This window comes from Chlamydomonas reinhardtii, chromosome 2 (genome assembly GCF_000002595.2).
Source record: "Chlamydomonas reinhardtii strain CC-503 cw92 mt+ chromosome 2, whole genome shotgun sequence".
Classification (NCBI taxonomy): domain Eukaryota; kingdom Viridiplantae; phylum Chlorophyta; class Chlorophyceae; order Chlamydomonadales; family Chlamydomonadaceae; genus Chlamydomonas; species Chlamydomonas reinhardtii.
The window spans coordinates 1,327,923-1,353,647 of NC_057005.1; the positions used below are offsets into that span (position 1 = coordinate 1,327,923).

The 25,725-nt window shown below is 63.7% G+C and overlaps 5 protein-coding genes across 5 annotated transcripts in view; 1 reads left to right on the plus strand and 4 right to left on the minus strand.

Annotated features, from left to right (window-relative positions):
- The window catches only part of CHLRE_02g082825v5 (uncharacterized protein), a 59,226-nt gene extending 58,932 nt beyond the window's left edge, over positions 1–294 (minus strand). The window contains exon 1 of the mRNA XM_043059269.1: positions 69–294. The gene's annotated coding sequence lies outside the window, so the exon portion shown is untranslated. The remainder of the gene's footprint in view (positions 1–68) is intronic.
- Positions 295–394: 100 nt separating this feature from the next.
- Positions 395–6,666, plus strand: CHLRE_02g082852v5 (uncharacterized protein). Its single transcript, XM_043059270.1, has 6 exons — positions 395–545; positions 639–675; positions 768–1,360; positions 2,703–3,432; positions 4,928–5,611; positions 5,810–6,666. The coding sequence occupies exons 1-3, from the start codon at positions 488–490 to the stop codon at positions 976–978; spliced, it is 306 nt and encodes a 101-aa protein (XP_042926904.1). The 5' UTR covers positions 395–487; the 3' UTR covers positions 979–1,360; positions 2,703–3,432; positions 4,928–5,611; positions 5,810–6,666.
- A 2-nt stretch (positions 6,667–6,668) lies between these two features.
- CHLRE_02g082877v5 (uncharacterized protein) lies at positions 6,669–14,594 on the minus strand. Its single transcript, XM_043059271.1, has 13 exons — positions 14,273–14,594; positions 13,776–13,868; positions 12,678–12,776; positions 12,228–12,320; positions 11,741–11,821; positions 11,361–11,459; positions 10,758–10,911; positions 10,311–10,459; positions 9,685–9,836; positions 9,264–9,468; positions 8,847–8,926; positions 7,977–8,178; positions 6,669–7,882 (listed from the first exon to the last, which is right to left on the minus strand). Exons 1-13 carry the CDS (start codon positions 14,411–14,413, stop codon positions 7,406–7,408), a joined length of 2,025 nt encoding a protein of 674 aa, XP_042926905.1. The 5' UTR covers positions 14,414–14,594; the 3' UTR covers positions 6,669–7,405.
- A 54-nt stretch (positions 14,595–14,648) lies between these two features.
- CHLRE_02g082900v5 (uncharacterized protein) lies at positions 14,649–20,684 on the minus strand. The gene is made up of 9 exons (XM_043059272.1): positions 20,358–20,684; positions 19,801–20,025; positions 19,532–19,605; positions 19,151–19,232; positions 18,324–18,530; positions 17,765–17,933; positions 16,725–17,380; positions 16,018–16,433; positions 14,649–15,514 (listed from the first exon to the last, which is right to left on the minus strand). The coding sequence occupies exons 1-9, from the start codon at positions 20,400–20,402 to the stop codon at positions 14,926–14,928; spliced, it is 2,463 nt and encodes an 820-aa protein (XP_042926906.1). The 5' UTR covers positions 20,403–20,684; the 3' UTR covers positions 14,649–14,925.
- Positions 20,685–20,738: 54 nt separating this feature from the next.
- On the minus strand, positions 20,739–25,694 carry CHLRE_02g082950v5 (uncharacterized protein). Its single transcript, XM_043059273.1, has 9 exons — positions 25,259–25,694; positions 24,159–24,822; positions 23,802–23,951; positions 23,236–23,322; positions 22,973–23,033; positions 22,445–22,548; positions 22,025–22,153; positions 21,596–21,736; positions 20,739–21,226 (listed from the first exon to the last, which is right to left on the minus strand). Exons 1-9 carry the CDS (start codon positions 25,381–25,383, stop codon positions 21,089–21,091), a joined length of 1,599 nt encoding a protein of 532 aa, XP_042926907.1. The 5' UTR covers positions 25,384–25,694; the 3' UTR covers positions 20,739–21,088.
- Positions 25,695–25,725: the final 31 nt, after the last annotated feature.

Here is a 25,725-nt window from a genome sequence, read left to right on the forward strand (position 1 = left end):
GTACCAAGGCTACGGCGACAGCACCTGCCCGCTACGTGGCAGCGGCGGTGTCGCGATGGGTGTTGCACCTTCATTTTGGGCGGGACACCGAAGCACGAGTGATTTCGAGTCTGTTATACATTACGAATATTAGAAACTTCAGCGTCGACGTCCACGGTATTATTGATTGTAGTGTTGTGCGCGAACCTGCACCCATTTTCGCGCAAGCGCGCCTTCGCTGGCGCCCCCGAGCCCCCTCCGACCGCACCACTCTGCGCGAGTGATAGCCTACACCTGTCCAAGTAGTTCAGGATGGCCAGTTTCGCCAGCGCGCGTCTGAATTCGGCAATCGTACGCGAGGTACGGCGGGAGATCTGGTCCCCATCGCGACGAACCCATCGCAAGCAAGGGGGTCAAGGACGCAAGAAGCTCTCGTCAGGCTCTGCCGCAGCCCACGCAACGCACTCGCTCCCACCTCTCGCTTTTTCTCTACACCCAAACAAGCGAAATGGCCGCCGTGTGCGTCTCCTCCAAGGCCGTGGCCGTCCGCCCGGCGACCCGCGTGGGTAAGCAGATGTTCTCTGCAAGCGCCCCGACTTAGCACACTGTCCAGCCGCTGCAGCCGCTTATCTGGTCTCTTTGTATTCGATCGCTTGCAGCTTCGCGCCCCGCTGCTCGCATGGTGGTCCGCGCCAGGTGAGCTTGGGTCTCGATGAGCGTCGCGGGGCAGGGTACCGAGTCAGGCCTCTTCGGCTGATCTTCTGACCCAATGTTCCCTCTGCCCGCAGCGCTAAGCCCGCTCAGATCAGCGAGAAGGCCATCGCCGCTGGCGTGAGCGCTGCCGCTGCCGCCTCGCTGGCCCTGGCTCCCATTGCCGAGGCTGCCGTGACCCCCTCTCTGAAGAACTTCCTGGGCTCCCTGATTGCTGGCGCGACCGTCCTGGGCGGCATTGCCCTGGCCATCACCGCCGTGTCGAAGTTCGACAAGACTATCCGCTAAATGTTCGGCTCGCTCGATCATCGTGGACGCGAGTGTTTAGTGCAGCTTTAGATCGGAGGCACGGAGCGCTCTTGCAGCAGCGGTGGCGCTCTGTGGACGTCAGCAGCTGGAGTTCAGCAGCTGATCTAGGAGGTGTTGGCGGAGGAGCGTACGCAAGCATGCTTGCGGGCGAGGGCGGACCGCGCGATGTCGCGCGGGCGTGAGGTCTGTCATCGGATTCGGGCGACGTGGTATCTACTGAGGGGCCGGGTACTCGCGTTGAGGATGTTTTTTGCGTGTGTATCATATGCGCTGACTTATCGCAGCGCAGTGGAGATAAGTCTAGTTATTGCGACGTAACTGCCGTGTTGCGTTAGAGTCACGCACGGCGCAGGACGCTCGGGTACGTGCCTGTGCATGGGGCCGAACCGAGCTGGGTCTTGTACGCGTCAGGAGCACACGGCGCCTTATCTGCCGTTGTGCTTCTGTACTGTATTTCGGATCGTCCCTCTGCCGGGACGGTGACCTCAGTGTGTCGCACTTAAACGTTCCCTACATTTCTGGACTTTCTTTGCAATCCTATACCTGGTTCTAACTATACTTGACCATGTATGGACCGAATAAGCGTTTAATATATACTCAGACGGAGTTGCAGCGTTTTGTTGCGCGATCCTGCTCAATGGAACCCCTTAGCTTGATCACGCTCGCTCTCTGATCGTAAGGGAATGCCCTTCGAAGCTTCTCTGGCGCTTTGAACCACGCTTTGGTTCGGGGGCCGCATTCGGGAGCAAATCGGAGCAGAGCGGAGCTTTCAAGCGGAGCAAAGGCGCGCGAAGCGTTGCGGACAAGGCGTTCGGCAAGTCACTGAAAGCAAAAGGGCATGCACAGCTGTGCGGGCGGGCTACTTGCTTGCCATGCGCGGTCCTGCTTGCCGTGCCTTCGTGTCTACCCGTCGCTTTACAGTTCACAGCTTTGTGCAATACCTTTCCACATCTTCCATTGTGCCACCCCCACCTCCCCAAGACCCTCAGGACTTTTGGCGCGGTACTTCTCCTGTCTGCCTATCCAGGCCGCAGGGCCCGCGTGCCCTTGGGGAAGGGGCGTGTGTGCCGTTGGGATCCGGCCTGTGCGCCGCAAGCAACGGGCTTTGCGCCCTTGCCTTATGGACAATGGACGGCATACGTGCCCTTATGATACGGCCTGTGTGCCGCAAGCAATGGGCTCCGCGCCCTTGCTTTATGGACAATGGACGGCATACGTGCCCTTATGATACGGCCTGTGCGCCGCAAGCAACGGGCTCCGCGCCCTTGCTTTATGGACAATGGACGGCATACGTGCCCTTATGATACGGCCTGTGTGCCGCAAGCAACGGGCTCCGCGCCCTTGCTTTATGGACAATGGACGGCATACGTGCCCCTATGATACGGCCTGTGCGCCGCTAGCAACGGGCTCCGCGCCCTTGCTTTATGGACAATGGACGGCATACGTGCCCTTATGATACGGCCTGTGCGCCGCAAGCAATGGGCTCCGTGCCCTTGCTTTATGGACAATGGACGGCATACGTGCCCCTATGATACGGCCTGTGCGCCGCAAGCAACGGGCTCCGCGCCCTGGCTTCATGGACAATTTACGGCGTACGTGCCCTCATGATACAGCCTGTGCGCCGCAGGCAACGGGCTCCGCGCCCTTGCTCCATGGACACTTCACGGCGTACGTGCCCTCATGATACGGCCTGTGTGCCGCAGGCAACGGGCTCCGCGCCCTTGCTTCATGGACAATGCGCCGCGTACGTGTTCTTATGATACGGCCTGTGCGCCGCAAGCAACGGGCTCCGCACCCTTGTTTTATGGACAATTCACGGCATACGTGCCCGTATGATGTGACCTGTGTGCCGCAAGCAACGGCTTCGCACCCTTGCTTTTGGGTAATAGATGGCATACGTGCCCTTATGATACGACCTGTGTGCCGCAAGCAACGGGCTCCACACTCTTGCGTTGTGGATTATAGACGGCATTGAAATGCTTACGTGCCTTCGTTGTACATGCCTTTGCGTTGTGGACAATGTGTGGTCTGAGCGCCACGTTCGGATACGGCGTGTGTGCCGCCAGCAACAGGCTTTGCGCCTCGCATCATGTGTCTTGCGATATGGCCTGTGTGCCGCATGCAATTATGCTGCCTGCCCTGTCGTTATGGACGCTTCGACTTGTTGCGTGCCCTGCTGCGTGCCCTGTCGCAATACGCCTTGAGTGTACCGTGCACGGCAAGCCTGCGCCTCGCTATTGCTTCGTGTTGACAACGGAGCGGGCTTACGTGATCATGCGTCACCCTGTACGTCTTGAGGTCCGCACGCACATCATACTATCACGCGGCACCACCCTTGTAGTTTGGCTGACGCACCCCAAGCCAACCTATATGCATTCGATGTGTGCACTAGGCCCAAGTGCCGAATTTGTTTTTCCGGATATTTCGCCCTCAGTGAGCGATGTGGAGTTTTGTGCAGTTCGGCCAGCATGCTATGCCCAGCCAATAACAATACCGCATGACGCATAACTATACCGCATGACGCATAAACATGCCTTCGTGCCCTGCACCAGGCATCGGACGCTGTGTCACGCAGTGAGCCCGACCCTGCGCAACCAACATTTTGTTGCGAGATACGGTCGGAGCTGGGATTACAGCCTGCCTGGTGGGTTTGGATGGCGCCCGTGTGTTGGGCTGGGCTGTTGCTGCTCGCGGTGGGGCCCACCACCAAGTCACGGCACCCATCCGCCCTCCCCTCTTGTTGGCCCACCCGCCTGTACACATGCCAGTCACCCGCTCGCCATCCTGTGAAAGCGGGTAGCCGACTTGGCAAGCGCTTTTCCTGACACTTGGCGCAGGTTTGAGTGGGATACCAGAATGGTCTGAATGTAGTTGTTGGATAACCAGTACACTGCGGTGTGTAGCTGGTTAGCGGGAGTGCCGTGCATGAAACACGCTACTCGACCCGCCATGCCCGCGCGATGGTACCACCAACCGTTCAACCCAGATCCATGCCGGGGTAGCATCGACCCCACAGTCAGACTGATAGCTCCTATCCAGGTGTCAGGCGCCATGTATGTATCTGTGGACGCGTCAAGCTGGCTTGTGCCGTAGCGTTGGCCGCCTGTATGGCACGGCATCTGTGTCACGTTATGGCCTCATGCTTACCGTAGTCACGCGGCTTGCGTGCTGTGCGGCACGCTCCCTGCCAATCCTTCAGGACATGTATGCATACATGTTACTTCGTCAGAGCCATAGCAGGGGCAGCGTGTTCTGTCAATGCCTCATGAACCCAGAGACCCAAGCCAACGTACGCATTAGTTCCGCAACGCACGTCAATGCCAACTGTATGTGTCGCCTGCCCACTCGCGAGTGGACGCCTAGGGAACCAACCTTGGTTCCTTTCAGCCCCGGCCTTACTTCACCCGGCGGGGCAATTACTTATCACCGAAGTGCTAGGAGCAGTGTGCTATATGTCATTACTATTAAGAGCGTATGGCGACACAGGCTCACATGTGGGTAGCCAGGCTTGGCAGGCATCCCAACTCAGCCCGGCCTCCTCACAGCAGTACCACGACGTGCCCGTACGTGGTCGAGTGCGGAGTTTGGCTGCCGGCGTGGCTGTATCATCTCTCACATTGGATGACCCATCCGCCACTGCTGTTCACTACTGGCACGTCCCTCGAGTCGCTCACCCACCGGCTCCGCCCAGCGTTCGCTCCCTTTGGCTGGGCCGGGGCCCGTGGCGCATCCAACCCGCCATCGCGGCCCCGAGTGCTCCTTATTTCCTCCCATCACTACGCCTTCTATCACTATAGATACATTGCGCGTTCCACGCGTGCCGGGTATCCTTCACCCCTCCGCGCCGCTCGACCAGGCCAGCCTTGCTGGGGTTGCTGAGGTGTTACCCTTCATGTTGCCCTCCCTGCTATTACGGTACACCCCACAGCTGCCGTGGCGTACGGTATCGGCACGTACGGGACATTGTGTGCATGCATCCCCGCGGCGTTTGGAGGCAAACATTCACGTGCGCGCCTGTCCTGCGTCCGCCGGGGTGATGCTATCTATGGGTGTACCTACTGCTTGATTGGTAGTGACTCTTATGCAAGACACTGCAAATCTCAAGCATGGCACCTAGCTAGCAAGAAAGAAATTAGTGTTCGTGGCCATGCTGCACGGCTGGGCATGGCTGCCCGCATCCTACACCACGACGGCGCGGGTGAACGAAGGGCAGGTTGCCGCGCGTGACTCGCGTACGTAAAACCGCTCTAGTGTTGCAACTCGCGCCTTCTCCTGCGTGGCGCATGTTGGCTAGCCTGTCCCAGCTTCGAGTCACGACGTTGTTATTATTCCCAAGGTTGTTCCGAGCAGCCTACAACGTCAACACGTGTTATGGCATGGCCCTGGGGGCCGGTAGAGAGTACCGAGGTCTCCAGTGGTTCGTGCCAACACGTGCCAACACGCACTGTTACCTTTCCTGGGCACACGGACGGCCACAGCTGCCCACAAGCCACACACCTGAACAAGGATGCATGTGTTTCCCTGTAACGCCCCGGCGTCGTCTGCATGGCTGGCGCACGCGGGATAACGCATGTGTGTTTCTGTCGTGGCCATTGGTGCACCTGATACGTTTGTGAGTCTGGTATCATGGCCCTTGCAAAGCCAGTCGTGTTCCTATTGCTGCTTGTCTTCTGGTAGTGACCATTGGCCGCCCATGACCGACGGAGTGTGGCGCTGTCAGGCCCCGCGTTGGCGTCGCCCTGCGCCTGCAGCAGGTGCCGGCGGCGCCTCCGGCGGCGCTCATCCCCGCGTGATGGTGCTGCTCGTGCAGCCAATATCCCCAAGCACGAAGCTCGTTCTATTGACCGCTGTTGAGTGTGCAACTAGGACCGTACGTTCGTGCGCAAGCTAGGCGATGGGCGGAGCGCTCCGCGGTGTTCGAGACACATGATTTCGGTAGCGCAAGGGCACGAACGCCACCGCCATCACCGCCGACCGCACCTTGGTTTGCATGACCGGCCGTTGGGCCAAGCGCTTTGCGAGAAGAGCTGCATACGCGAAGCCAATCAAGCCCAGCCACCAGGGCTGCCGTCGCCCGCACCATGACCTCCCGGCGTTGAGGACTACTACCAAACTCTGGCAGCACTTTCGGCCACTAGTGCAACCTCAACACGGGCGGGCTGGGGCGGGCACGGCGGACTTGGTGGGGTTATCGGGAGCTGCGAGGCCGGAGGTAGGAGGCCGCTGAGGGCCACGAATGAGTTGCTAGGCCGCTTGAGGCATGAGTGGAGGCTATTGTCGGTTTGAGAGATTGGGATTGTCGTTTGGGGCCGTGGCGGTTTGTAACGCTACACGGCAGTAAGGAGTCAATAAGGCCATGCACATTTTTTCCATCGTGTCATCGAGAAGACCAAACAATTTGGCACGGTAAACGTGCTTGGCCGATGTAACTGTTGTGGCCCCTCAATATCATGCTGCTGCGTCCGGTGCCGCTGGGGTGGTTGGTGGGAGAGGGCTCGGGCAGCACGCCACCCCGACCAGGGTACGGACAGGTACGGGTGTCAGCGAGCCGAGGGAGAGGGGTCGGCAAGACCCAGCATCAAGAGCTGGGCTGGAGGCTCACCGTCGCATCTCGCAGCTACCCCTTGGTTGCCTTGTTACGGGGACGAAAGAAGGACCAAAGCAGACAGGTTTCGGTTAGGTACACCCCCCACCTAACGGCTTGGCAGTGCAGCCGTTCCACCTCTCCACCTAAACACCGCAAGACAGCTAGTACGGTCTGCTGAGTCACTCAGTGATGGGACAAAGTCGGTGAAGCAGGGCACCCGTCCATCCACGTCTTTGGTCACTCCGCACACAAGTCACACCAGCTTCACACAGTTCACACAGTTACCGATCTGACTCAGTTGGCCTCGAGCACAGCCTTCCCTTGGTGGTCTGCGTCGCAGCAGACTCGCCTCATGCATGCTGCATTCCCTTGACAGAACACTACCGTACCCATACGTTTGACTAACACGCGACCATGCAACCACCAACGCGCCTGAATTGGCCTTTGCTGAAACCCCTGGCCTGCACCGTGTTGACCAACCTGCCCGAGCTCAAACATCCACGACACAGGCCCGTCCCTGCAACGCCGTCTGTAAGCACGAGTACCTGCTGCCTGCACTGTTCGCCACGACGCTGTCCCCGTGGCCAGATCCATCAAACGAACCGCCCCAGATCTTTTAGCCAGGTCCATAACAATATTGTAGGGCATAGCTGCATGCACAACTGCTATGCTAGTGTCTCCACAGCCATCCACGTCACCATCAAACCACCGCCTTCAGCGTGCTGCACATGTACCAGTCCTTCATTGCGCCGCCCAGCCTAACGCCCGGTAAGGTACAGTCTTCGTTCAATACTTTGTTCAGCACAGCAGCAACTTGGTTTAACGTTTCTTCATCCTGTTGGTGTTGCCCTTCATAGCCGCCGATATCTTGGCCTTGGTGGCGGCGGTGTGCTTCTTGCCCTTCTTGGCCGCCGATATCTTGGCCTTGGTGGCGGCGGTGTGCTTCTTGCCCTTCTTGGCCGCCGACATCTTGGCCTTGGCCGCGGCGGCGGGGGTCAGGGCGCCGCCGTACACGGATGCGACCAGCACGCACGTGGGGGCGGCCACGGGAGCCACGCGATGCTTGTTGGGCGAGGAGCCGGTCGCCGCGTCCATCGAATACGCGGCCTCGTACTCGTACGCCATCTCCTCCTCACCCTTCATCTTCAGGTGGATGCGGCCCGTCTTGCCCGTGCCGCCCACCTTCATCACGTAGCGCAGCTTGTAGCCGGCCATCCCGCGGCGGGAGCCGTCGCCGTGGGGAGCGTGGGAGCCGCCCGTCTTAGTAAAGATGGCGTACATCTTCACGAGTGCGCACTGTGGGTGGGTGGGTGAGCGATCGCAGCGACCCAGCGACCCAGCGAGCGCAGCGACCCAGCGACCCAGCGACCCAGCGAGCGCAGCGACCCACCTTCTTGCCCTTCTGGCGCTTCTTCCTCTCCGCCTTGTTGATGGCGTCTATGATAGCCTTGCGGATGGCCGCAAACGGCCCGCTGTCGTCCGCCGGCACGTCCGCATAAAACCGCGGATTGTTCTTGTTGGCGCGGCCCTTCCAGCTGGCGTCCTGAAGCCACGCCTTCACCGCCTTCGCGTCTAGGGCAGCCAGCTGGTGGCTGTAAGTGCGCAGAGACATGTTTGTAATTGATTGTAATCAGTACCGAGTGGCCGCGCGTTGCTTTGGATAGCGGGACAGTGACGGGTGCGGACCGCATTGCAGTTCCCCACACCCGTCATCAACCGGCTGCCGCACAGCAGCCCAGTCCACGACGCATCACAAAGCTGCCGCGCTCCCGACGGCCAGCCTTCACTGAGCAGTCTCCCAGTGCATCGCCAGCCGCCGGCGCCCAGGGCCGCATTGCCGTCTACGCACAATGCAGACCTCGCACCACAGCGCCGCCACCAATTGCAGGTGGCCCCGGCCCAGGCCCGGACTTGTCCGTGCCCCTATGCGGCCCCCACGACCCCAACCTTCAAGTGCTCCGTGTCGCTGTGACCACCTGCCTCTCCTGCTTCCCACGCCTGCCACTCCATCCCCTGCCTGAGTCTGCTCGTGACCCGTCTTGCCGATCCCCTCATCGTCACGCTTGAGCACCACAGCCCCTCCCAGCCGCCACCACAGTACCCCGCCCCTCGCCAGCACACCCGCCTACTGCTCCGAACTCCCATGCCGGCCCCTCGCAACCTCCTAACGACCCCTCACAACCCCTCACACTGCTTCGAACCCTTCGCACAAAGCGTCAAACACCCTCCCACACTGCCAGCCTGCGCCGCCGTCTAATGCTTCTTGGCGGGCGGCCGGATGACCTCCATGCCGCCCAGGTAGGGCCGCAGCGGCAGCGGCACCACCACACTGCCGTCCTCCTGCAGGGGCGTGGGGGGTGGGGGTGCGTGTGCGGGGGTGAGTAAGGGTGCAGGTGCTGGTAAGGGAGCAAGTGTGGGCAGAGTCGTGCGGGGCCGGGCGGATGTGTTGGCGGTTTGGGGTTGGGGCGGATGTGGGCGTCTGGTGTGGACCGCCACGGGCGTCAGCAGCACGCCGCTGGTCCCGCTACCTCCCTGGCCCCGCCCCAAACCAGCATGCCTCCGTCCTCCCCTCAACTCCCTTCAAACGGAATCTCCCAGGCACTCTCCCCAACAGCAAACCCTCGCGCCAATCCTCCTTACTAGCTCCAACACAACTCGCAAATTTTTAAACACGCACCTGTTGGAAGTTCTCCAGGATGGCCACGATCATGCGCGGCACCGCACACGCCGTGGCGTTGAGCGTGTGCACGAACTCGGTCTTGCCGCCGCTGCCGCCCGCGCCGCCCTTCTTGCCCGCGCCGCCCTTCTTGCCCGCGCCCTTCTTGCCCGCCTCCGCGCCGCCGTCGCTGTCCGAGCCGGCCTCCTTGGCGACTGCCCCCGGCCTGAGGCGAAGACAGCAGCAGCAGATGCAGCGATTGTGTGAGTGCGTGCGTGAGGACTATGAGTCTATGGCGCGCGAAGGCGGGTGGGAGCGCAACCTGAACCTGACCCTGAGACACGGGGATCGGCATAGTTAACGGCAGCCAATCGCGAGAGCCTGCAAGCTGGGGTCACCGCTGGTCACCACCGCGCGCCCGCCCTCCCCGCCCCCGCCTCACCTGTAGCGGATGTTGAGCCGGCGCGACTGGTAGTCGGTGCAGTTGGAGGCGGAGCTGATCTCGCCGTAGCGCTGCAGCCCCGGCATCCAGGCCTCCACGTCGTACTTGCGGAAGGCGGGCGCGCCCAGGTCGCCGCTGGGCATGTCCAACACCTGCAGGCCGGGGGGGGGGAGGTTTGGGGGGGCGTGTGTGGGCGTGTGTGTGGGGCTCATGGATCACAGAATGATCAGCTAGCAATTAGTGCTACGTGCTGAGGGTGGGCAGGCGGAAGGTATGGGGCTTGCTGGCGGCCTGGTCCGTGTGGACTCATTCCGGGTGGCTGTCCCTCCTCCCCCCGGTGCACTGGAGGTCGTGACCTGATCTTCGTAAACCCCGCCAGGGACTGCCAGTTTCCCCTTGCTGCCCCTTTTGTCCCACTCCCCGTCAGTCCTCCTCCTCCTCCCCGTCCGCCGCCCTGCGTCACACAGCATCCCTGGCAATCTCCCCGCCTCCGTGGCGCCCCGCCCAATCGGGCTGCCCCTTCCCCGTTGTTTTGGTTCAGTTCAGGGCTGGTATTTATAACCCCTTGCCCTCCCCCGCCCCGCCAACCCCCCGCCAAACCTCTCCCCCCCCCGCTTCCCCCGCACCTTGAAGTGCAGCCCCAGCTCTGTGAACATGTCGGCCTCAATGTCGATGAGCTCCTGGTGCAGCGCCTCCGACTGCGCCGGGGTGGCCAGCACAAACATCTCCACCTTGGAGAACTGGTGCACGCGGTACAGCCCCTTGCCGGCCATGCCTTTGGGAGGGAAGGGAGGAGGGAGGTGGAGGGAGGTGGAGGGAGGGGGGGGGCAGGACGGTGATGGGGTGGTAGGAGTAGTGGGGGTGGAGGGGGTGGAGGGGGCTGTGGGACTGGTGGCGTCGAGAGTGCAGGAGTAGGTGGGTGAAGCGGGACGCAGGTGTGCGCGGCATGGCATCGTCGTGTGGCGTGGGCTGTGCACACGCCATCGCCCCCGCCCCTGCGCCCTGCCGCACCCAGCCGCGCCTTAGAGCAAACCCTTCCCTACGCCCCCCCCCGCCTCCAGTCCTCCACGCACCCGCCGCCCCGGCCTCGGTCCGGAAGCAGTGGCCGAACGCCACCATCTTGACGGGCAGCTCGGCCTCCGGCACGATGCGGTCCATGTACACGCCGCCCAGCGGCACCTCGGCAGTGCCGGTCAGGCACAGCGGCGAGTCCTCCACAGCGTAGATCTGGCCGGGAGGTGGAGGGAGGGGGAGGGGGAGGGGGGGTTTGCAAAGATGGTTGGAAAACGGTACAGGATTCAAGGGGTGGGGTGAGCGGTTGGTGGTGGGCAGGTGAGGGGCGTGAAGGCCGTGAAGGCGTGAAGGGTGGGACTGGAAATGGGCTTTAGGGAGGGGTGGGCGAAGGCGCGAGGGGTGGGATGGAGGGAGGGGTGGGCGAGCGGGTCCGGACTCGCGCTCCTGCACCACCCACGCTGATGACGGCGTCACTGTCGCACCGTTTGGAGTGCGTTCTCCGCCTCACGCACACCCACACACGGCTGTGTGGGTGCCGCCGTCGCGCACCGCCCCACCGGCCCCGCATGTGGCCTGCACCGCTGCCTGCAACCCCTCCCCAGCCCGCTCCTCCCATGCCTCTCATGCCTCCCCTCCCCTCCGTGCCAACCCCCCCCCCGCACCTGTGTGCCCGAGCCGCGGGGCTGGAAGCCGCACTTCTCCAGCACCGAGGCCTTGACCAGGTCGGGCGTCATGATGGGCGTGAAGCCGCGAGACACAACCTGGGGAGGCGGGGGGGAGTGGAGGGGGGATTGCAAGGATGTTTGGAAAAGCGGTACAGGGGGATTACCGTAGCAGTCCATGAGGGGGAGGTGGGGCGGGGTGGGGGCATGACCATGACACAGAGGCCGTGCGGTAGGACTGATCTCCAGCTCCGCGCCCTGCGCCACCCCAGCGACACACGCGGCTATCAACACACGCGCATACATCAATACACATGCACACACACGCGCACTCGACATGGTTCCCTTTCATAAAAGCACACGCGCACACACACACACACCTTGTTGAAGGCGTAGTTGACTAGCGCCAGCTCAAGCAGCGCCCCAGCGTTACGCAGGTAGTAGAACTTCTGACCCGACACCTGTGTGTGCGTGTGGCGTGCAGTGCGTTGGTAGGCAAGGAGAAGGGCTGAAAGACCTTGCAGGCGTAAGCCGAAGCTGCAGCACTCAAAGTGCCAACTCCTTAACCCCCGTGTGTGCACAAACCGAGCTGCGCCTCACTCATGGCACCCCGGGCTGACCTCCCGCACCCGCTAACTCCCCGTACCCCTCCCTTCTCCTCCCTTCTCCTCCCGTCTCCTCCCCACGCCTCACACACCCCACCGCCCCTCCCGCCCTCCACCCCTGCCCCTGCCCTCCCCCTCCCGTCCATCTCCCCCTCCTCTCCCCCTCCCCCTACCGTCTACCACTTCCTTAACTAATCATGAATCTAACCCCCCCCCCCCACACACACACACCTCCCCCCCCCACACACCCCCCCACACACACCTCCGCCGCGCTCTCAAAGTCCACCATGTCCAGCGCCTCCGCCAGCGCCACGTGGTCCTTCACCGGGAAGGTGAAGGCGCGCGGGCTGCCCACCTGCAGTGCATGTGTGTGTGAGCGTGTGTGTGTAGGTGTGTCTGTGTGCGTGCATATATTGGTCAAGATATGTAAGGGGACAACCTGCACACAAGGCTGATTCCCCTTCCTCCTTCCTGCACCATCGCCACAATGCGCATCGCCCTCACTTGTGCCTCCACACCCGCCTCACCATGCGGCAGCTCACACGCTTGCAACCCCGTTGCCTCTCCCCCTTCCTGCCCGCTACCCGCGGTTTTTCCTGACGAGTCTGCTCGTTGGGACCTGCCCCCCCCATACTGCCCCCTCACCCCCCTCTTGGCGGTTGGTACAATGTCTTCGGGCTCGGGCCCTTAGTCCCCCCCTCACAACACGCACCTCCTTGAGCACGGCCGCGTGCTCCTCGCCGCCGATGGGCACCTGCGGGTGCGTCAGGTTGGGCACCCGCTGGCCCTCGCGCTGCAGCGCCGCCTCCACCTGCAGGGGGGGGAGGGGTGGAGATAGGAGGGATGGAGATAGGAGGGGTGGAGATAGGAGGCAGGGGAGGCAGGAGGTGGGCGCGCGTGTCAGCATATGCGGAAGTGCCCTTCACCCACGGCCCGCTACGCCTCACACCACTGCACGTGTCGGTCACAATGCCGTACATTGCACCGCGGTAACATGACTGCTTCTCAGCTTTCGCCCAGCCCTCGGCAAGGTCCAGCCTTCTCCGTCCCAGCGCTCACGGTCCCCGACTCACCGCCCAGCACCAGCATCTGTCAACCCGCCGCACACCTGCCCCCAGTGCCGGTGGCGTTCTCCGCCCCCCCGCGCGCTGCTTCCCAACAACCGCTGATCCGTTGCGCGTGCCGCTGCACGGCCCGGCTTCAAGCCCGGCTTGCTGCCCCGGCCCTCTCCAGCGCCCCGCAATTCACCTCGTCGCATTATCACCCGGCGGCGTCCCCACGCACGGCTGGCACCCGGCCCGGCGGACTGCCCAGCCGCACCCCTTTCCTGTGCCCGCCAACCCATCCGTTCGCGCCACACCACACCAACTTGTGCCCTCCCATTCCCTTCCCGTTTAGGTTGCAGTAATCCCCTCCTCCCGCCACGTCCACCCACTGCCTCCACCCAACACCTCCCCTTGCCTCCCATCCACGCCTCCCCCCTACGCATGACCCGGTGTATTACCCAGCCTAACCCACCTTCTGCGGCCTTCATCCCATCTGCCACCCCCTCCCTGCCTCCTAGCACCTCCCATCAGCCACCTGCACCCCCTGCCTCCCTCCTCCTCCACCTCTCCGCCCCCCACCCATCCGCCGCCTCACCGGCTGCCTCCCACCTTCAGCCCCCATGACCCCTGCCACCTCACCCCTCCTTCATCCCTCCTTCACCCCTCTCCTCCCACCTCCTCCCACCCGCCCACCCATTCACCCTGTCACTGCCTCCACATCCACATCCACGTCCACATCCACACACCCACACATCCGGCCTCACCCCTCCGAGCCGCTCCTCCACCGCCGCCAGCTCGTCCTTCAGCTCCTGCCCGCGGGCGATCAGCGCCGCGCGTTTGTCCGCCTCCAGCTTGCCCTGCGGCCGCCAGTCGTGACATTGGGCGTTTGCATGTGTATGTGTGTGCGTGTGGAGGGAGGGATTGCTGGATGCGGGGAAGGTATGTGTGGGACGCGCGCATCAGCGGCCGCTGGTGAACGGGGGTAAAACGGCCGGCGTCCGCGCCCCATGTTGAAACCCTATTTGCAGACGCGCCCTGCGCGCCCGCATCCGACCCTTCCGCAGCGCGCAACTAAACCTCGACAGGCATTTCCACAATATGTATCTGCAGGCGCCGGGGCGGCGTCGGCCGCGACGGGTGGGATCCTGGGGACGCTGGCGGGTCCCGCCAGCGAGCGCGCCGAGCCACACGCAGCGACCGGTCGCGGAAGGCTGGACTGCACGTCTGCAAGCCCAGACCGATCCAGCTACGCCAATCTTACCTTCATGGCATTGCTGTTCTCATTCCGCTCCGCGCGCAGGCTGTCTGCCTGTGACTTCAGCGCCACAAACTCATCGTAAAGAGCCACCACCTTGTGCGGGTCCGCGCTGCTGAAGCGGTCCTTGCAGTTTTTGGCAACCATATCGACATTTTCCTTCATAAACTTAAAATCCAGGTGAGCCCTATAGCTGGGCGCCTCGACCGCAGCAGCAACGGATGTTGACGGGGCCGCAGGTGCCTCCACAGCAACTGCATTAGTCGACACCGGGCGATGGACTAGGCGAGTGCAGGCGGGCTGAAACGCTCGGCCCTGCACCGAAGCCCGACGCTGCGAAATTTGGTTCAGCATGTTGTCCAAGCTTTGCTGCCCCTTCTTATAGTCTACGGTGCGGGAAAGGCTACAAATGCGACGGGGAAACCAACGAGCAGCTTAAACGACTCCCATCATCGCAACCCACATCCATCTGGATTCTGAGTCCCCGACCATCGCGTGCCGAGCCGCACCGCACGCGCTTCCTGACACCCACCTCCGCTGACCCTCCTTGTCAATACCCACCGCACCTTGACGCTCGTGCACACTTATGGTCACGTGTATAAACACACACACTTCATACTTGGCGCCTTTCGCGCCCTTCCCTTTCCAAACTCTCAGTGTCACACCAACCACAGCCAGCCCAGCACCGCACCCACATTCAGGCCCGCCACCAGGCTCAGCACCAACAGGTTCTCAACCACCTCGGCATCAGCGTGGTGCGTGTGATGGTGGTGCTCGTGATTGGGTTCTTGGTAATGGCTGGACGGCTCCTTGCGTTGCTGTTGTTGCCGACGTGCCTTTCCGGCCGATCCAGCCTTGATCGCCTTGCCACCGCCGCCGCCGCCACCGCTGTCCACCAACGCTGATGCTGTCCCCGCCACCACCGCCGCCGCCGGGAGCGCAACATAGCCCTCAACTCCTCCTCCCCCTCCCCCTCCCCCAACCAGCCCTCTCCCTAGCCCGGCGCCTATCCCACGACCTCGGCCCTCCTCCATGCCCACCGCCCCTCGCCCACCGGTCGCCTCCTCCCCCGCCTCCTCCGCTCCCGCCTCCTCGCACTCGCGCTCGCAGTCGCCGCCACTGCCATCCTCCTCCTCCTCCTCCTCCTCCTCCTCCTCCTCCTCCTCCTCGTCGCTGGCCCCGCTGTCCAGCAGGGGGCGTGGCAGCACGGCGGAGGGGCCCATGGTCATGAGCTGGCTGGTCAGGTACCTGCGGCGGTGGGGCAAGGCAGTAGCAGCGGCAGTGGGGCGAGGCAGTAGCAGCGGCGGTGGGGCGAGGCAGTAGCAGCGGCAGGTGGGGCGAGGCAGTAGCAGCGGCAGGTGGGGCGAGGCAGTAGCAGCGGCGGTGGGGCGAGGCATTAGCAGCGCTGCCCAGTGCGGCAGTAGCAGCGGTGCCTAGTGCGGCTGTAGCAGCGGTGCCTAGTGCGGCTGTAGCAGCGGTGCCTAGTGCGGCTGTAGCAGTGCGGCAGCAGCTGCAGCGGCATCACAGCAGCGTGTGACCATGTCCGGAGCCCCCACGTGCCTGACACGCCTCGGGACACTGGTCCGACACACTGCCACGGCGCCCAGCCAACTCGTCCCCGCGCCCCCCGGGCCGTCTCCCTCCGCCTCTGCCTCCCCCTCTGCCTCCTCCGCCCTCTCCGCCTCCTCCTCCGCCTCCGTCTACACGTCTCCGCCCACGACCCGACCCGCCCACGCCTCCCCTTCCCTCACCCGTTGCTGACGCCCAGCAGCACCGTCAGCGCCGCCATCACCGCCGCCGGCGCCTGCCACGCCGCCGCCGCCACAAATGCCGGCAGCGCCACGGCCCCCCGCACCAGCGACGCCGCCAGCATGCCGCGCGGCCGCCGCAGCGGCATCAGCATCGCCGCCGCCAACCGCGCCGCCAGCCCCTGGCCCCGCCCTGCTGCCCCTTCTGCCGCCGCCGCCGCCCGGCCCTTCGCCGCACTGCGCTGGGCCAGGGATCCCGGTCCCGGTCCGGAGCCGGAGCCTGACGGCGCTGGCGCTGACGGCGGCGGCGGCGCTGACGGCGGCAGTGGTGTGACGCAGGGCAGTGTCTTGCCGACCAGGTCAGCGGCGTTGAAGGCGGTGATGAGCAGGATGGGGTACCAGTCACCCAGGTCGGCACTCTGGGGTCAGGGGGATGGAAAAGCGCGTGGGGGGGAGGGACGTGAAGCGGCGGCTCTGCATGCCGCAACACAGGCAGCACAGGCAGCACGCATGCCGGCACGGGCTGGCTGCTGCACAACCATTAGGGCCAGGCTTCGTGGGGCATGAGCGCATCACCCCCTCCGAACCCGGAACTGAATACCTCTGCCCCCCTCTGCCTGTTCCCCGCTAGTTCATCTTGGTTTGGTTTAGTTTGGGCTGGTACTCACAACCCCCTCTGCCTCCTCTGGCCCCTCCTTCATCACACTCACGTGCACGTCCTCCGCTAGGAAGCCGGGAAAGATAGACAGCGTGACGCCGTACACCGCAAACAGCCCCGCACACACGGGCCACGACGCCGCCACGCAGCCCGCCAGCTGAGCGGAGCGGAAGCTCCCAGAAGATGGCGAGGCGGCGGCGGAGGCAGCGGCGGAGGTGGCATTGGTAGTTGCGGGCGCGCCGGGGGAGCCGAAGTTCGTTGAGTGGTGGTGGTGGTGGTGGTGGTGGTGGTGATGATGATGGTTGTGGTTTGCGTGTGTCGACACGGGCAGAGCGTCACTGCTGAATCCCGCTGCTACCGCTCCCGCTCCCACTACCGTCCCCGCTGCCATCGCCGCCGCAGGCGAGCCGCCCTTCAGCGCCGCCGCCGCCGCCTCCGAGCCGTGCACTGACCCCAGGTCCCCGGACAACTCCACCTCCAGCGTGGCGGCAGAGGAGGCGTCCGGCAGCTGCAGCTGTAGCAGCAGCGGCTGCCGCTCCACCGCGGCATCGTTGCCACTGGCGGCTGTAGCAGGGGTGCTGCTGCTGCTGCTACTGCCGCTGTCGCGGTCCCGTGCGGCTGCCGCCGCCGCAAGGGCGCCGCCGGCGCGCCGCCGCAGCGGCGGCAGTACGAAGTCGTACAGGATGAGGCAGGCGAAGGACAGCAGGCCTGTGTGTGTGTTGAAAAGAAAACAACAAAACGAAGCCCGCCTGTGTGTGTGTGTGTGTGTGTGTGTGTGTGTGTGTGTGTTTAAACATAAAAACAAAGGAACAAAGCCGCCAAACACGCGCACGCGTGTGTGTGCGTGTTGAAAAAACAACAAAACGAAGCCCGCCCAGACGGCGCGCCGGAGTTGGGACACGCACGCAACCGCTGCCGGGCCGGTAGTAATCCTTGCGTATACGGTCCGCGCATATTGGCGGGCCGAGCAGAGTTGAGCTGTACGCAGAGACTTCAGCGCTTTCAGGACTCTTATATGCCCCTCGCTCTTTCACCGCCTCGCGTGCTCTGCCACTCTGCTAGGGTACTGCAGAAAACAGCCAGGGCCCCCACCTGCCAGCGCGAAGTAGAGGCGCGTGCCATTCCGCAGGCCGGCGCGTGTGGCGGCGTCCGCGCCCTCCTGCCCCTCCCCCCGCGCCGCCGCCGCCTCGAACGACGCCTTGGACGCCACACGCAGCAGGCACACCAGCAGGCCGCTGCTGGCCGTGCCGGCAACCACTGCCTGGGGGGGGGGTACACAGACACAAGAAAGACGGGGCGGTGTGATGTGATGCGTGTGAGCTTAAGCGTGTGTGTACAGGTATGGAAGTGTACATTAGAGGGCTGTGAAGCCTCCCACAGCCAAATGTATCGGGCTCACTGATCGCCGATAACTGCTCAGGCGCCTAAAAATGCCGCCAGAACTCTCGCAAATCTGTCATACCCGTGTGCATGTGTACGCAAGAAGCGAGCGGACCACGCACAGAAGCTTCCCCCAGACCGATCTCGACCCTTCGGCTGCCGACACACTGCGCAGTCCGTCAGGCTGTCTCCGCATGCTGTCCGTTCCTTCCCACATGTGCTTGGTCCCGCATTCCCGCCCGCACTCCCGCCCGCCCGCACTCCCGGCTACCTGTGTGTAGGGTGGCGGCAGCTGCGCCGCCTCACCAAACAGCGCGCCCTGGCATAGCCCGTCGCACACGCCCACCACCGCCACACACACCAGCACCGCCACCAGCGCGCCCGCCGGCACCTCCCCCGGCTGCGGCTGCGGTTGCTGGCCGCCGTCCCCACCGGGCGGCGCGGCGGCTGCGGCGGGCGCCACCAGCAGCGCGTCGAGCTGCGGCGCGAGATGAGGTGTGCGGTGCGCGGCAGTGGGGTTGGAGCAGCAGTTGCAGGAGATTGTGGGATGGCGAAACAAGCAATTCAGGAAGTCCGCCGCAGCAGGGCGTGAGGGTGGGATTGCAGCAGCGGGCCAAGCAGGCTGGCAGCCCGGCCGCGGCATGCGGTGTGGTGGCTGTGCCGCACGTCTGCTCCGGGGAGTCACGACAACGACATACGGGGCACACACACACACACACACACACACACCACACACACACGCAGACGCAGACGCACACACACTGCACACTGCACACGTGTGCGGTGCGCGGCAGTGGGGTGAGGCGTGCGGTGTGGGGCAGCAGTCGCAGGAGATTGCGGGATACGAGGAATCAGAGATTCAGCAAGTCCGCCGCACCAGGGGGGGTTGCTGCAGCGGGGTGGCCAAGCAGGTCGGCAGTCCGGCCGCGGGAGAGGGGGTGGCGGCGCCAGGGGCAGGCTGACAGGCGGTGTAGCGGCTCTGCTCCCGGGAGTCCTGACAACGACGTGCGGCACACACGCACACACACACGCACACACACACACACCCATCCCCCTTGAGCTTTCCTGACACACGCCCGCCCGCACGCGCCTACGCACCAGCGGCACCGCGGCCATGCACAGTGTGAAGCCGGCGTACCCCAGCCGGATGCGGCCGGCCAGGGACAGCACGTCGGGGTACCTGGGTGTGCGGCCAGGAAATTCCAGGTGTGCCCAGGTAAGCTACGACAGTGGCAGCAGTGATGAGTGGGTGTGAGGGATGTCGTTTGGAAACGCCCAATGTGGAACAGAAGCAGCACACGGGCAGCAACACGGGACGTTTGTCGAGACAGGATGGCCAGCAAGGAATTGCAATGCTCGGCACTTAACATTGCGCAGACTGTCCTGTGTGGTGCCTTTGACGTGTCAGAGTACTGAACTTCTTCGCCCGCAGCGCCCCCACCTGCAGCTCCCCCCCGCCTGCCGCTTCCCCCTCCCCACCTGATGGCCGCGGCCAGGCTGACCATGCACAGCGGCAGGTAGGCCAGGGTGAACAGCCGGTCCGTGTGCCAGCCCTGAGGGGTGAGGGAGGGGAGCGGGGGGAGGGGGAAGAGGGGGAGGGAGATGGGGAGCTGAAGAATGGCGTGTTCTAGGGCTGGGAGCCCAAGGAGACAGCGCCAAAGACGGGCTCCAGAACGGCATCGTATGACCAAACAACAATACATAGCAATCATCACAATACACAGCTACACACACACGCAAACACGCACCGGGTAAACGGCTCCGAAGTAGTCGGTGCCGGTGATGAGCGCATTCCATGCCGCCAGCAGCCCCGCGCCCAGACAGAAGTACACGGCCCGCACCGCCCGCGCCGCCCGGGCAGCAGAGGCAGCAGAACAGGCAGCAGAGGCGGTTCCAGGAGGGGTGGGGGTGGTGGGGTCGGAGGAGGCGGGGCACAGGGCGGCGCGTTCGTCGTCCGCGCCGTTTATGGGGCCCTGGCGGGGGGGGGGGCGGGAAGGGATGCAGGCGGGGAGTTTAGCGGGAAGCAGGCGGCCAAGTGGGGCGCCCTTGTGGGCATGGCTGGGTATGGTGGCATATCAGGAGTCCAGGCAGCACTGCCCTTAGCTGCGTGCAGCCCGTCAAGCCGCGCCGCGCCCGTGCGTGCATTTGCAGGTGAGGCTTCTTTGAAGGCGCCCGTCCCCCGCACCTCCCCCACCCCCACCCCACATAGGCTTTCCCAGAAACCGCCCCTGGCTTCCCTTGCCACACAGACACGATCCAGTGGTGTGCGTGTGCTCAATATGACTGGCACAAACATCCTTCGCACCTGAAGTGCCTTCACCCGCGTGTACCTTCCCACGTCAGCATCCATGGCCGCTTCTCTCTAGTCTCTAAGCAGCCTCCTGCTCATTTCCCGCAACTCAGGCGAACATTGATGCAGAGCGTAGCCCCAAAGCGGGAAAAAAGCCAGCTGAGGGCGGGTGCTCGCGGAGTTCGCTTGAGGTTGTTTTGCAGTTCTCGGCTGCCGATAGTGATTTACTATGCTTGATATTTCTTACAGGCTTTGAAGCGATTTAGAAAGAATTGACTGGCTTTCCCGCAATGCCGTGAGGCCAGACCAACGCAAAGCGCCGTGCCTTGCCAATGGGACGGTTGATACAACATCAGAGAATGAATATTGTACAAATTAATTTTATACATCCTGCTTTCCACCTGTTGCGCATCTGCGAAACCCTGGTCGGTCTGAATGCGTGCCAGCGTGCCATCAGCCCTCACCGTCATCCCATTCTTCCCGCAATTCGACAACTCAAGCTACAACCATTTCCAAAAAGTTCTGCAGAGCACAGCAACGAATGTCTCATTCGTTTCTAGCTCACACGTCACACCTGCCCGCCATCCTGCTGGAGCTTTGGCTCCGCACCCCACGTCCGCACCCCCCGCCCCCACCCCAACCCCCCGCTATAAAAAGCACCCAGATCAACCGCTGTGGCGGCGTATGATGTTCCAGACCGCATCAACCAACACCGTAATCATGCCAAGGCATCTGTACTCCGCCTTTTATCGGCGGTGTCTATGCCGGTGTCTCAGGCTGTTGCGTTTGATAATCTTCTTCGTGTTTTTGATCACGCGCGCCTCGCCCGCCGCGTGGCCCTCCAGTAGCGCCGCCATGTAGCGCTCCTTGTCGGCCAGGCCTCCCTGGAGGTGAAGGGGCGGTCCAGTGCGTGCGGGCTCGGAGGTCAGCGGTAGGGTACCAGGATGTCGTGCGGGGGGTTGGGTGGTGGGGTTGTGTGCGCGTGCGTAGGGGTTGGCTCGATTGCATGCGCAGAATGCAGTACGTCACAGAGCAGGGCTAGGCAGCGGGGCTCGGTAGGTACGGTAAGGCTGTAGATACAGACCTCCTATTCCCCTGCCACCCATCCTCCTCCGTCCCCATGTCCTCCTGCTGCTGTCCTTCTTCCCTCTGTCGCCATTCCCGACGATGCCTTGACTACCGTATTGGGGATCTATTTCGTTGGGCACATGACCCTCAACCCCCCTGCCGCCCCTCCCCCACCCTCACCCCACCTGGCAGGGGAAGTGTACCAGCACCCAGTCGCGCCACTGCTGGGGGCCGCAGCTGCGCTCGCGCGCGTCCGCATACGCCTGCCCCTCGCGCCGCCACCAGTCCCGCTTGTGCTGCTTCACCACCTGGGCCACGTGCAGCAGCTGCGGGCAGCAGGGGGGGGCGGGGTCGAGGTGGGGCAGGGCCGAGGTGGGGCAGGGCAGCGGCAGGCTGGCGGCGAGCCGGCCAGTCTGGCGCGACCGGCGTGACGGCGTCCCTATGATCCGACACGGCAGTGCGCCCAAGCCTAAACCACAAGCACCGAGTCCGCGCCGGCACCCAGCGTTCGCCAGCCCCCACAACTTCCTCCTAGCCCAGCCGGTCCCCACCCCACGCCCCTCCCCCCACGCCCCGCACCCCACGCCCCTCCCCCCCCTCCCCCGCATGCGCACCTGCATGTCCGAGTCGGGGTAGCTGCAGCCGCACCCGGGCTGGCACATGGACACGTAGCGCCGGTTGTCCAGCGCGTGCCAGCGCAGACCCACGCGAGGCGCGCACGCAGTGACCACCTTGTCAAACTCCTGTGGCGTGTGCCAGGGGGCGGAAACGGGGCGCGGGGGCGAGGGGGGTATGACCGGTGGCAGCCGTTGCAGTTGCGTGCCTGGTCTCATCCCGCACATTTGGCAAGCATAGCCCCAATTTGCAACACTGTGCTACCGGTAGTTTATGTCCCCATCCCCGTTGGTGAATGTGCCAACGTAGCTTAGCGACCGCTAGGCCCCATCTAGGCCCGTGCCATCGACCATCAGCGGCCCTCTCCCTTGGGACCTGTTCGTTGGGCTCGGGCACAGCACTCCCACCACCAACCCCACCTCCTGGTCCCATAGCCGCGGGTTGTCTGTCTTGGCGACCATGTCTTCGAACCAGCGGCTCATGCAGCGCAGGGCCGGGCCCTCGGAGCGCAGGAACATGACGCCTGTGGTGTGTGTGTGTGTGTGTGTGTGTGTGTGTGTGTGTGTGTGTGTGTGTGTGTGTGTGTGTGTGTGTGTGGTGTGGTGGGGGGGCGTTGGGGGCGCGGGAGTTGGGGGCCGGGCAGGGTGTGCAGGGAGTGCGAAACGTGTAGGCTGGGTTGCAGGGTGTGCAGCGATCGATGCCTTGACTTTGCCAGGATCGGGGGGGTTGCAAAGATGGTACAGAGAAGTGTAGCGGGGTAGACGGGGTGGGAGGGTTGGAGGTGAAGGGAGGCGTGTGGGTGCAACTGCTGCCAAGCGAGGCCCCGCATGCAGCCCGTATGCCTCCCGTATGCCTCCCGTATGCAGCGCTCGCTAGATGCCTACAGACGCAAATAGACAGACACATGCAGGCAGCCACAGCCACAACAAAGCAGCTGGCTTGCGCACCTATGTTGGAGCCCGGCTTGCGCACTTCCCAAGGCTGCAGCGGCTGAGCCATGTCGACCACCTGCGTGCGGCGGTGTTGTGGTGTGAGATAGTGTGTGCAGCGGTGAGCGTATGCAAGGCGAGGTCAGACGCCTACCGCACCTTACCATCGGCGCCCAGCCTCAACGCTCAAGTCCCCCATTAACAAACCCACGCGCTTGGGAAAACACCCCAGGCACGCGCCCTGCGCCGCACACGCCACGCCATGTCACGTCACGCCGCACCTCGCACTTCTCCGTCAGCACCGCCAGGTGCGGCCTCAGCGGCAGCAGCGAGGGGAAGGGCGAGCGCAGCACAACCACATCCGCGTCCTGCAAGGTGTGGTGGTGGTGGGGGTAGCCATCGATGTGGAGGGGAAGGGGCGGGATCATGGCGCGCGGTGGCAGAGGCACTCGCCCAGGAGTGAGGCAATGGCGGGACTGGCTCTGTGCCTGCTTATCAACGTTCCCACTCAGTCCCCATCCCCGTCAGTGCAAGTCATCCACGCGAGGACCCGGTTGTCTCCGGGCAAGTTCCGGTACGCCGGGCAGACCGCCGTGCCCTCGTTCTCCTCCTCGCGCTCAAACAACCTATTCACACCGTACATATCCTCCCAACCAGTCAAAGATAACTCCCGTATTATTGTCAGGAACTCCCATGTACAAACTTCTCCACGTGTGCCGCGGCTAGATTGGTGCATGCGCATGTTCTAGCCCCTGCCGTTTGATCCATCTCCCAGACCGGCGACATACCCGTGTGGCCACTCACTCTACCCACCTAAACTTCCAATGTCAAACCTTCTCCCACGCACCATGGCCATGACATCATACCCCAGCGACAAGCTGTTGATCAGGTATTTGATCTTGGCGAACCCGATGGCCACAAACTCGGCGCTGTGGAAGGCCGCCGCCCCGCCGCCGCCGTCCGCCTCGCCGGCCGGGCCCACCTTGTGTGCCATGTCCTGTGACATGCACACAGCGTTGCGAGCATGTTGGAGAGAATCAATGAAAGTGTGATGAAGCAGGAGGAGAAGGGCGGCCACTGCTGGATGACGCACGTACAGTACGGTAACGGTGTGTTTCGTGAATGCGTTCCTTTGTGCTCTCGAACACTGAACGGAAAGAGCTGGCGGTGGCTTCCTTAGCACATCCGCCGTCACCCCGCCTACCTGCAGGCACTGGTGGCCGTACCGCTGCTGCAGCTGCCGGCACTGGCCCTGAGCCGCCAGGTCCCACGTCATCACCACCAGCGCGCTGTCCAGCGTGCGCCGCGTGCTGCTACTGCTACTGCCACTGCTACTGCTACTGCCGCTGTCCGTACCGCTGCTACTGCCAGAAATGCTGCTACTGCCGTCGCCCTGCTGGTCCTCCTCCCCAAGCTGCTCTTCCTCAGCCCCCTCGCCCTCCTCTTCATCGCGCCTGGCTGAGGCAAGGGAGCGCCTTCTCCCGCCGTCGCCGCCTGCCGCAGCCTGAATACCGGTGTCAGTCCCATCGGCCGCGGCCGGGTACACCTGCGCTCTCCTCATGCCTTCCTGGTCCCCCTCCGCTGTCGCTGTCACTGTCAGCACCCCGCCGCTGAGCCGCCGCCGCTCGTCTGCGTCCTCGCCACCTCCCTCCCGCCTGCTACTGCCGCCGCTCCCCCACCCGTCGCTGCTACTGCCCTCGCCGGCGTCATGGCCCGCGCGGCCGAGGTCATGCTGGGTAAAGGCTGTAGCTCCCGCAGCGGCTGTAGTGCCGGCCGGCAGTAGCCGCGCCCCCACCTCGGAAAGGCCCTGGTCAGCGGGGATGCGGCTGAGGGCCTCCAGGGTGAGGGGCAGCAGCCGTTCCGCTACCCTGTACGACGGGAGGCGCAGGGCACGCCGGCATGAGATGCCATGTTCAGCCCGGGTTGTGCGGATGGCGTGCTGACTGCATCTGTTACGGTAGGTCAAGGGTCTGGCTCGCATGTGGCAACATGGCCAATGTCTGCGGCCCAGGGAGGCCGAGGGGGAGGGAGCTCAAAGTCCGCCTTGCAGCGGGCCTGCGGCACGCCGGGCCTCCGTGTCGCGCCCCCCATTGCAGCTGTTGAAAGTGTCGGCTGGCAGTGGCTGAATGCCAGGCGGCTTCAGTCCCTTGGTCCAGGGACCCACCCGGTCGTCTGGCCAGGTCTGACCAGGTCTGCCTGGCGCACGGGCACGTGCATGCCCACGCCGCTGGCACGCCCTGTCCCCCCCCAAAAGCACTGCTCCCCACCGCACCTTCGGCACCAATTTCTGCCCCAAGTGCTTACCGGTGACTGGCCATAGTCAGGAGCACCCAGCTCCGCTGCTCGCCCTCGTGAGCAATAGTGAACGCCGCTTCCGCCAGGGCCTCCGCAACGCCGGCATCGGGTAGTAAAACGCCCTGCGTATCCATGTGCATCTGGGCCACTTCACCTATGATAACTAGCTTCTCAGCATCTGCTGCAGCCTTCTCCCGAGTCTCCCGACCGCGAGCTACCCCGTATGCGTCTACATCGTGGCTCGCCGCTTGCAACGCTAGCAGTGTGAGCAGTGCAAGGCACGATGGTATACGGCCGGGTATGTTGAGCCTAATTGCAACTCTCCAAGCGACTAACGAGCGCATACTGGAACTCCCATCGCAAAGACGAGGGAATTTAGACGAGGGAATTTCGTTTCCTAGTGCATCCGCTAATTGGCTTTGATGCCCTCTACGATGAGAATTGGGAGCACTCGCAATGGGCGCATGCTTCGGCCC